The 11,141-nt window shown below is 36.1% G+C and overlaps 3 protein-coding genes across 3 annotated transcripts; 1 reads left to right on the plus strand and 2 right to left on the minus strand.

The window, feature by feature from the left end:
* Window positions 1-1,236: 1,236 nt before the first annotated feature.
* Window positions 1,237-3,570, minus strand: LOC122405057 (alpha-endosulfine). The gene is made up of 3 exons (XM_043409541.1): window positions 3,275-3,570; window positions 2,292-2,408; window positions 1,237-2,182 (listed from the first exon to the last, which is right to left on the minus strand). The coding sequence occupies exons 1-3, from the start codon at window positions 3,314-3,316 to the stop codon at window positions 2,012-2,014; spliced, it is 330 nt and encodes a 109-aa protein (XP_043265476.1). The 5' UTR covers window positions 3,317-3,570; the 3' UTR covers window positions 1,237-2,011.
* A 213-nt stretch (window positions 3,571-3,783) lies between these two features.
* On the plus strand, window positions 3,784-4,905 carry LOC122405056. The gene is made up of 2 exons (XM_043409540.1): window positions 3,784-3,922; window positions 4,041-4,905. Exons 1-2 carry the CDS (start codon window positions 3,905-3,907, stop codon window positions 4,794-4,796), a joined length of 774 nt encoding a protein of 257 aa, XP_043265475.1. The 5' UTR covers window positions 3,784-3,904; the 3' UTR covers window positions 4,797-4,905.
* Window positions 4,871-6,495, minus strand: LOC122405055 (proline-rich protein PRCC). The gene is made up of 3 exons (XM_043409539.1): window positions 6,039-6,495; window positions 5,860-5,916; window positions 4,871-5,789 (listed from the first exon to the last, which is right to left on the minus strand). Exons 1-3 carry the CDS (start codon window positions 6,408-6,410, stop codon window positions 4,908-4,910), a joined length of 1,311 nt encoding a protein of 436 aa, XP_043265474.1. The 5' UTR covers window positions 6,411-6,495; the 3' UTR covers window positions 4,871-4,907.
* Between the last annotated feature and the right edge of the window lie 4,646 nt (window positions 6,496-11,141).

Below are 11,141 nucleotides of genomic sequence, written 5' to 3' on the forward strand. Positions count from 1 at the left end.
TTATGAATGGAGTGGAGAGTACATATACTTCTTTTTCTACTGTTATTAAAATTGCTTACATGACAACAAACACACATGTATATTACTTAAATAGTATTGTGTAATATAACTTGAAATAATTGGTGATATTATAGTAATAAAAACTATCCAAATAAATTCTCTCTGTATAAAATTTTTTTACAGTTAAACCTTGGTTTTTCAACTTAATTTCTTTTTAAAGGTCGTCTTTAAACCGAAACTATTTCCCCCATAAAAATTAATGTAAAATGGACTAATCTGTTTCTGAACCCCTGATGATTGCCAATTTAAACTTTTACAACAGTTCTTTGTGCACAGATTCTTAACACAAAATCAAAGAAAGATAGACACAATACTAAGTAGATCAAATATGGACGAAAATTTAATTTAATTTTACGATACCTATATGGAGGGGAGTTGACGGCAAAAGTGGAAGGTAATGAGGATGTAAAATGTTATTGTTTGCCTTTTCTTTTTTCTGTCTCTTGACACCATTCGATTTTACTGTAGTCCCACTGGGCCTCTGTCTCACTGACAAGCCGTCCAGTGTAATTTCTTTTTATCAAGATTTAAAAAGCTTTTCAAAGTAACACATGGCATTATCACTGAAAATGTTTATATTGCGGCTTGCTATTGCTTTGTCGGAACGATATCCTTCCACGATGTTGACGAGACGCCGTACAGTGGTCCGCTGACTTGAAGCTCGCGGGACGACACAGGGGCAAAGAGAGTCGGACCGCCCATTTATCTATCTCGCTCCCTTGCTCTCGGGCAGTCCACACGTGTGTGTAACTGCCGCGACGAATAGCGAGCCAGAGATCAATGTATGCGTGGGAATACGCGTACCCCCTCTACTTCTCCGGCATTCCTTCCGCGAGACTTCAAGTCAGCGGAGAACTGTACAAATTTGAAACACTTTGTATTCGGAAAATCTGTAAGTTGAGATTCGTAATGAAATAGAGAAACCGAAAAAATCACCGGTGAATATAGGTAAATACTAGTATCTCGGAGTTTCGATTTTTATAAGGGATATGACAGTACAACCGATACATATTTATTAGTGCAATACCGGTATAAGTCCTTGATAAAATAAATTTATTAAAATCACTACACTTCACTACGAAAATATAATAAAAATATTGAACGACAGTTAATAATAAGTAGAAGTTTATTTTGTAATTTTCATTTCATTATTACGAGAACGGATAAGTGACTAAACGAATATTATTATGTTTAAATTGCAATATATTACTAATATAGTTTACAATAACCAAAACATTTGCTATATTTAAGATTGTTTTATGCTACATACAGATTCTTATTACAACCTGACATCTTATAAGAAAATAGTCTTACTAAGCGCATCACAGCAACTTTGGAAATGCAGATCTGTAAAATGTCTTATCCTGAACTTCTATTGCATATACAAGTGGTTACATTTACATCATCATCCCTTGTCACCAAACATATTTTTTCCCTTGTATTCCTAAATACCTAGCTTCATTGCTTATTTATATAACAAATTTTGAATTTCTACCTTCGTGATTGCGAATCTAAGATCCAAATTTATTGTTGCCTATAAAAATAACTCAAACGATTAAACAATATGTAAGTGTTATTTAAATAATGATACTTTCATTTTTAATAAATGAAAGGTCAAAACTATATTGTTTAATAGATAATGTCAAAAAATATATTATAAGTTACAATTCAATCTTTTTTTAAGTGCCTTAAGGATTTTCAAAAACAATTCTCAAAAAATGCTTTCCCAGCGTGCACATATTATTAACAATAATATATGCTACTGTAAACATAAAATTTTTGCATCAAAGCTCTGATCATCGAACAGGCATCTCAGAAATATTATAGAAACTAGACATTTAAAATAATATCGTCTACAAAATATAAAGACACTGGGTTGTTTAAAATTCGGATTGCATACGATCGCACCATATCACTGGAGTTGCAATACTTTTGTAAATATTACAGTAATTTATGAAGTAGTGGATGTGTTAAATTTTTGTTGAATAATAGATGTTTTTCGTTGTGGTACAGTTTCAGGCGTAGGTATAGCATCACCTGTTGGCAAAACACCAGCTGGCTTTGGTTTAGCTGTATATTTTTGTTTTGCCATTTGGTAATCCCCGGAATCGAAATATTTTTGCTGAAAGAGTTTCATAAACTACTTAGAAACTGAATTATCCTAGTTAGTAACTATTAATTTATTTTTAATTTTATACCAACATAAATATATATACAATTCATGTATTTACCCCTTTAGCTAGCCTCTTTTGTAGAAACGCCGAATGTCCACTAATTGGTCGTCCTGTATTTGGAAACTTTGCCCTCAACTTTGCTTCCTCTAACTTTTCAATGTCATTGGAAGACAACTATAATAAAATTATTTTGATTGTCTTAAATACTACTTGCATATCTAATAACAAAATATCCCTCGATCGATCAGATTTTATATATCAAATTAGAAATATTGAAACCAACAGTTATAGTTTTATGGAAATATATTTAATAGTTTACAGGATAGTAAACATTAAATATTTATGTTGTATTGGATACATAAGCTGAAATATTTGTGTCAAGGTGTTCAAATAGATATAGATTAAAGGAAATACATGCAACAGAAATGTTTGAATATATGTTAATGTCTAAATTAAAGCCGAAAGTATATAATTGTAAGAATATAACTCTTTATATTACAATTGTCTATTCTAATAAAAAAATCCAAGTCTCTTCATATTTCAATGTAAACAATAAGGTTAGATATGGTTTAAAAGTGTACCAAAATAATACTTTAATATGATGTGCAAACATTTTACTATGCTGTGTTTTTACCCAGAAACTGTTCCTTTACTTTTTCAGCTATCAAAACTTTAACATTAAATATTTTATGAGCTATTGACTACATTTTCATAAAACCATAACCATTGGCTTTAGTATTTCAAACTCTGCCACTCTGCAAAACCTCATTGACTAGTCAAACTTATGTAGAAAGATTTTCCTTATACATGCATTGTTGCATATTAACAGACATACTATTTACGTTCGTTTACATGATTTCCGATTGTCTTCGATTACATTTACTAGTTAATGTGTTATTAGTGTAACGCCAAAATACTTGTAACATTTAAATAAACGTTAAGAAAGAACTTTTGGAATGTATTTAAAACAATAAAGACGATATACATTTGACAGAAAAATAAGTAAACACATAAAATTTGTCGTTTAAACTAGATCGTACCTCAAGCGTTTGAGCAAGTTCGTTTGCTTGATCGTCGCTCATCCTTGCTGCTTCTAACCACTTTTTACAGCGATTGTTCTTCGAATCAGTCACCGTTCAAGCAACAACAACGGATTTGTACAGGATCATGGGTTTCCAGGCGGCTGTTACCGGAATTCGATTAAGGTGCGAATTTTCATGACGTAGACAGGCGATAAAAATCGCAGTTTAAATAACAATTTATGAACGTACGTTGTCTCTTAACTTATATAAGCGAACTATCATAAAATCTGCTAATAGTAAACTGCAACACGTGCATTTCCGGTCGATAAAAATAGTTAACAGAAAAATTTCGTTTCATACATTCGCTTGATTTCAATGTGGAAACGGATCTTAAACTGTTAACCGCAAAATTTTGCAAACTTCCGCCGTGGCGTACGTTACTGTATATTTGAAAGACGGAATACAGTTTATTATCTACTCGAATATTAACTGAATAAAGAACAACTTATTTTCATTTTGTCGGTTTCGTTTCCGTTGGAGATGAGCAGACCCGCGATTGTTGCAAATTTATGTATTTACGAACTCGTAAAAAGGCGCGATTTGTAACAGTTTTCTAATTGTATAAAACTAGGTGTGTTTACAATCAGTATGGAGTGTAACAGCGAGGTAAATTTTGTTTATATATTTGAAATTTTCTTTATAACTAAGAGCATCATTGAATTTTTATCATAGTACCGTGAAACATAGTAATATGTAATCGTTGCAAATAAATTTCGAGTAACAGGTAGGATCATCCGTGCAGACTGATTCTAGTGTTGCCTCGAGTGTAAAGTATCGCGAAGGCATTATTTCGCCGGAAGAGCAGACGTTGCTTCAACTTCTGGAAAGAGGAATATCGGAGACAACGGAGGAGAATGTTACGTTTGGAAAAGAAATTTTGTCATTATTGTCGAAATTCAATCTGGAACTACAATCTTTGCCCAGCGACATTAGAGAAGGATTGCAAAAGGTAGCTTCAATTTTAAAATTTGAAAAACTGTCGGATCTTGACGATGTCGCGCTGAGTATAGCGTGCGAAAGAAAAAAAATAGAAGAAAAGAAAAAACAATATGAGAAAATGCAGTTGTCGTTATCGTATGACAATATTATTAGAAAATATTCCAGTTTCTCGAGGAAGCTTAATCATTTGCAAGAAGCTGTAAATTCTCTTGAATGCTTTGTGGAAGACACGAAGGAGGAGAAAGAAACTGCTTATTGCAATAGAATCTCATTGGCTAAAAGATTAAACGAATATAAGCAAACTCTAGAGACACTGGAAACCGATTTAACTGATATGCAAATTGATGATCTCCATCCTCAAAAAATATTAAATAAATATCATAGGTACTTGGAAATATCCGGCGAACTAGCACAGCTCGATCATTGTCTTAATCGGTACAAAGATTTGCCGCCAAATTTACTACAAGCTAAAGCTTTACTCAGAGATAAACAAAAGGAATACGAAGCCCTGGAAAAAGAATTTTTAGAAAAAAGTTTTTAAGTAGTAGGTGTAACGGTATTGTCAATCGCAATATGTTCGTTTTATAAATTTTTCCACTTTTATAGAATAATAAAGAATGTTATTTGTACATTTTTTTTTACAAATTTTTATTTAAAATCCATATTTTGACTGTGTTTGTTTTCTAGTCATCCTATTTTGTGCCCATTGATTTTTCAACTCCATTTCCATTGCCTTTGCTTGATGCGCTAAGTACGTTATTTGGTGCTTCTTCTTAGATTGGGAATTTACTCCGCCACCTTGCATAGAAACTGGTCGTTGTACTGGCTCCTCCGTTAACGCTTTTACCAACCATTCCCGTTCATCCGGTTTAATATCTTCACCGTTAATTTCGATAATATTTGCTTCCTCAATTTCTTTATTTTTCCTCTTTATTCCTCTTTTCCCGCAAAGATATTCAATAGCTTTATCATCGAAGGCCACATTTCCTTCTGTATCAATGTTATATTCCTGTTCGGGTACAGGTAATTTCGGGCCAACTTCTGCTTTATTTTTCAATAATATCTCTTCCTTTGGTAAGTTCATGACAGTACTCACTAATGTCTTTTGAGAAACATTGGCACATGTTTCTTTAATTGCTGTATCAAGCGTGTTGTCTTCTTTGCTCGAATCATTATTGATTCCTGAGTCAAAGTTATTTGTTCTCTCTATCAGGGGTGCATCGCTCGTCAAGTGGTCTAACGTACGGTTTGAAACACTTTCTGTAGTCGTAAGAGCGAAGAAATCTGTAGTAGAATTAGTATCACCATTTGCGATTGCATCGTCTTCATCTTCAGAGTTTGAATCATAACTGATTCCTATAGAACTTTTTACTGTTTCAACTTTTGCCGTTTTCTTTGTTTCTGACCCTCCCGCATTTGTATTATTACCTGTTTTTGCTATTGTTTTGTTAATAACACGAGGGATTAAATTATTGGTACTCTTTGCTTCAGTTCCTTTCGGCGGTGGCAAAAGTGCAAAGAGTTTAGTTCCCTTCTAAAATTGTACATAAATTTATTGACTTATTTTAAAGCAATTATTAGTATGCATGTATAAATACACTTACGCTTGATAATTTAATTTTATTGGATTTTCTTGCATTGTCTTCTTCAATGTCTTTAAACTGTAATCAGTAAAATGTATTAATTTCCTAGATACTACCTTCCTAACCGCTTACTTTTTCCAAAAACATATTATTCGATACAAAAGAAGAAATTTTGCAGATAGAATGATGGTTATTCTTACATCAGACAAAGAGGGAACTGTTATTCTGACTGGTGGACGATCCTTTTTGATTGGGTTTTCAGATTTTAATTCTTTCTCCCTGTTTGGGAAAGGAATATCGTCCTCTTCTATAATATCCTCAAGTTCAGTAATTAAACTTTTAGGTTTAGGTAGCTTATCGAAATGTATTTTTTCCGATGGGACATCTATGTCAAAATCATTGTCCTTGATCTCTGTTACAACTGCATCATGTTTTGGAGAAGGTAAACACAATTTCTCATTTGTTTGTTTTACTATAACTTTTTCAGCAGCGTTATTTACGTTGTCCATTTCGCAGTTATAACCTTCGTCTTCTGAACTTTCATCGCTGTTGTCATATGCCACAAGACTCATGTTTGACAACGAAAATATTTTTCATTTACTTAAAACTAGTATTTTATACAATTATACACGTAGAAACTACGGCCTTGCACGAAATCTTGACAGCTGCACAATGGAACACGATACAGGAGGTTGCTTGAAATACTGGTAGATGTCGTTATGCAAAAATTTTATACCATAACCGTTACTCATCAGGTATAGGATAGATCGGACTAACGTCGTCTGTGGCGTGATTAATATTTTTTATCATCTGTCGTTGATGTTAAAGATACTTTTCAATAGAGAAGCAGATGGCAGTGTTATTATAATTTTCATTCTACGCCGCGCTCGCAAAGAAATTTTCAAAGCTATAATTTCACACGTTTTATTGGAAAATATATGAAGGGAAATTGTGAACGATACTCGGGGGTACAATAAACCTAAACGTACAAACGGCTAACTTATAACTAGGACTACAATTTAGACTAATGGCTCAACATAGAGCTCGCGTAATCTTAACATTAAATAATGTCCGTCGCACTTAATGCTACTTTTAAGAATAGTTATTTATACTAGGGGCAAGATTTAATATTTTGTATAGAAAAATGGCACCAAAAAAACTATACAAAGCGATGTCTTATAAGACTGGGATATTGGGAAGTCGTTCGAGGAATGTATATGTATATGTATAGCAATCGGTCGGTCGAGCGCTTGTGAGAGAATGACCCCTCTGGTGGCGAGCATGGGAGGCGACGCCATAAGAGTAATTTTATCTTAAAACACGGATTTGTATAATTGTAAGCGTTTTTTAGCATCGTCGCGGGGCGTGTGTCGTCATAGAAAGGTTACACGAAGTGGTCTCGGCGCTCTATTAGTTCTAACAATGGCGGTCCAACCGTAATGTCATTACGCGAGAATATAATACGGTAAAGGGGCGAAGTTTTAATTTCTATCGGGTTCGTTTCCGCGATTAATTTCCAAATATAATCACCGCCGTGAGCATTCGTATACATTTCTCTGTAAACAAGAAGCCGGGCGGTGGTGGGTGGGCCCGTAATGAGAAGAAAAAATTCCGATTCGGTAGTTTCCGAAGCGGCCGCGGCGCAACTCCTCGTATATACGCGGAGCCCGTCGACGAGGAGGGATCACTCCGACCCTGATTCGCTCGTCTGAAAACCTTGCTCTTTTACGCAATTTTAGCGTTTATTAAAGTTTGCTCGCAAATGAAACGAAGCCCATATAACCTACCTAATTTAGCGAGTAGCATTTTCGAGTGGGGGCCACTCCAGGAGAGGAGGAGAGGCCGGGTTCTATTGACAGCGGTTATTGCCTAACTGCGTGCCTCCACCTAATATGCCCGCTCGGGGATTCGCATGCAGGGCCGCTCGAACGAAAACTGCGAAACACGCCTGTGAATCTTTAATTCCGTCGGTGGTAATCCGGCATCCCTCTCTTCTGGCTGGTCTCCACCCTGCCACCACCCCCCCCCTCACCCCCCCTCCTCCTCCCAGCCACGGCCTATCCGGGCTTGATTTTTCCCTGGTTTCGAGGCAAGCGTATCGTATGGGAATTCTTCGCCGTCGTTTGCAAACGCCACCGTGTGTCGACTTTCCATTTATTCGATCGTTGACATCGACGTTAAGCATTCGCGATTCTCCCCTTCCCCTACCTCCCATTCCCGGCCATTTTGTCGTTGTTCCGCGCGAAATTGCTTTTCAAATTGTTCACGTTTTCGTACTTGATCGGATATCGGTTCGAGTTGCTATATAAATTTAATTTGGTAACTTTCTTTACCAACGATTTCTTATTCTTGTTTAGAAAATGGTCATACAGTGTGTTCGGTCAACTCTGGGAAAAATTTTAATGGGAGATTCTGGAGGCCAAAATAAGACGAAAATCAAGGATACTAATTTGTTTATCGAGGCTTCGTTAAAAAGTTATACATTTCCACACAGTATATTTTCGGTAAAGAATTTTTTTCTCGAAAGTACGTGGGATTTTGGGGGTATGTGTATTCACCAAAAATGATTGAAATTAACCCCCGCGACCGAAAATAATTTTTTTAGAATGATTTGAAACTTTTCAATTTTCAGGGTAGCAGACAGTTATGGTCAGACATTATATCTTCAGTAACGAATTTTTTTCTCGAAAATGGTTAGGATTTCTGGGGTATGTCTACTCACAGAAAATGATTGTATCTGACCCCGGAACCTGGAAATAATTTTTTTAGAACGATTTGAAATTTTTTTTTTCGTCGACTTTCAGCACCTTGTCGATTTTTCTTAAAAATTCGTTTTTGATTTTTAGTAATTTTACCAGACGCTTTACAGAAAAGTTATTTAATACTTTTTTGTAGGTACCAATGAGCTCTACTTTAAAGAAAAGTTTCATTGAAATATATTCACTATTGTAGGAATTATGGCTGCTTGAAAATTGAACCACTTTTATGGGGTTTTTCTCATTTTGCGTGGTCAAGGATCAACTTTTCGTATATTTTTGCGATTTCTACATATTCTTCACCAAAATACGCGTTGTTTGCCGTTTGAAACATTAAAATCGTCCAATCCGTTCAGGAGTTATGGCATTTCAAAGATTCGCATGAAATTTCGGGGAAGCATTTTCGGCCTCACATTAGATTTTCGCCAAGGAATTTTTTTCTCGAAAATGCGTAGAAATTCGGGGGTATGTGTAATGACCAAAAATGATTGCAATCGAGCCTTGCAACCGAAAATAATTTTTCCAACACGATCTGAAATTTTTTTTTCCGCCGAAAAATTTCACACCTTCTCGAATTTTTTTCTAGAAAGTGTGTAGCATTTCGGGGGTATGTCTATTCACCAAAAATGATTATAATTGCCCCCCGCAACCTAAAATAATTTTTCCAAAACGATTGGAAATTTTTGAATTTAATTGTTAATAACTTTTTAACGAAGCCTCCATCAACAAATTGGTATTCTTGATTTTCGTCTTATTTGGCCTCTAGAATCTCCCATTAAAATTTTTCCCAGGGGTGTTCGAACACCCTGTATACCACTTAGGTGCTATTAGGTACTTTTCGAGTTTAGTTAATTTTTGTTTTTTATCAACTATGATACCAGATGTGCAATAGTCTTTCTCTGTATACTGTCACAATATTCTTCCAAGATATTTGAAAAAATTACATTTAGTTATTCGCAAAGAATCATTCACAACTCCGTAAATATCAATTTTTCGACGCACGTTTACCAGAGCTGTTCTACCCCAAAACCAACGAACCCTTTTCTTCCATCATTCCGTCTATACTTTATTCCGTCAGGCTACAGACGACGCAAACTAGAATCGTAAACGTTTCGAATAGAATTCGAAGCTTAAATTTCGTTTTTAAAATTGTCTTGGGCGAGGAGGGTAAATTCTGACGAAGCGTAGGATCGTTGGAAGCGCGACTCTTTTATTTCCCCCCTCCCCCATGGTGAAACGTAGCGAATTTTCTCGATGGCGATCGGCCTGTATCGAGTTCACGGATATTTCGAAAAAGAGGAAACTTTGTCCGAGCCGCGCGCGCACCGCCGCGGAACGGATGCGAGCAAATGACGGCCCTGCCTGCATTTGAAACTCTGTTAACTCTCCGAATATTAGCTCGTCGAGCGAGATTAACCCCATTGTGCCCCGTTGAAAATGATGACATCACCATTAAACTCCCGTCGGCTTGCGGAAATTGATTAAACTATCAAATTAGCTCTACTAATATCAACACATCAACACTCGAACCAGCCGGGTCCTGACTTCGAGGTTTCAAGCCCCGATGACATGAATTTACGTGTCCGACGATCGACGTGCATTCATCGGTCTGATTATATTTCCTAAGAGGTCCGCAATCACGAGTCTGCTGCATGCACGCGGGATTTGGAAGGAGCTTAATACCAATAATAGTGTGACTGCCGTAGAGGGTGCGTACGGTCTTGCGAGAACATTTCGCACGGGAAATAAACGACCGTGCAGGGGAAACTTGTCGAATTTCGACAGTTTCGCGCGTTTTCAATAGCACGAGAAAAAGGTATCAGGTGCACAAATGAATAATCCAAATTATCTTAACACTTTAACAGCTGCACTTATCACGCGAAAACCTTTGTCCATCACCACTAATATTGTACACCAAAGTGAGATACATGAAGATGCTAGGAACTTCAACAAACGTAATAAGTTTTGAATGTACGATGAAATGGTAACTGATAGATCACGCACACGTGACACTGGCCGATGTCTGCTGGCTCTCAAAGTCACATATACGTGACAGCGGCCGTCAAAGTATTAAGCAGTTATAAAATCAAGTTTAAAGTCCATAGATTTTCCCGCCCTTTCGCGGCCATATTGGAACAACCGATAGAAATTTCGTTAAATAATAATTTTGACGCAGGGTGGGAGCGTGCCCCTACTTCTACTTTCCAAGACACCTCCGTAGAAAATTTTCGAAAAATATACTTGACCCTCGTTTCACACAATTTTAAAGTTACCATTTATTCGGAGTTGCACGATTTTTCAAATCAGTAACGATGAGCTGAAAATATTTGTTCGGAGTAAGTGATTTATTGCAAACTTCCTGTTAGACAGGATGATCGTCGGGAACGTCATAAAATATTTGTCACTTGTTTTTACAGAAAACGAATTTAAGACACAATTTGAGAAACTTTGTTGTTGCATATACATTTTCCATTCGCAGACGCAGTTAAAAAAGAAAATGGCAGGAAATGTCTTCGAGGCATTCGAAGCCGCAGGTAGAAGCTAGAA

Source organism: Colletes gigas, unplaced genomic scaffold (assembly GCF_013123115.1).
Source record: "Colletes gigas isolate AHSC1104 unplaced genomic scaffold, ASM1312311v1 Colletes_gigas_Sc00004, whole genome shotgun sequence".
NCBI classification, from domain to species: Eukaryota; Metazoa; Arthropoda; class Insecta; order Hymenoptera; family Colletidae; genus Colletes; species Colletes gigas.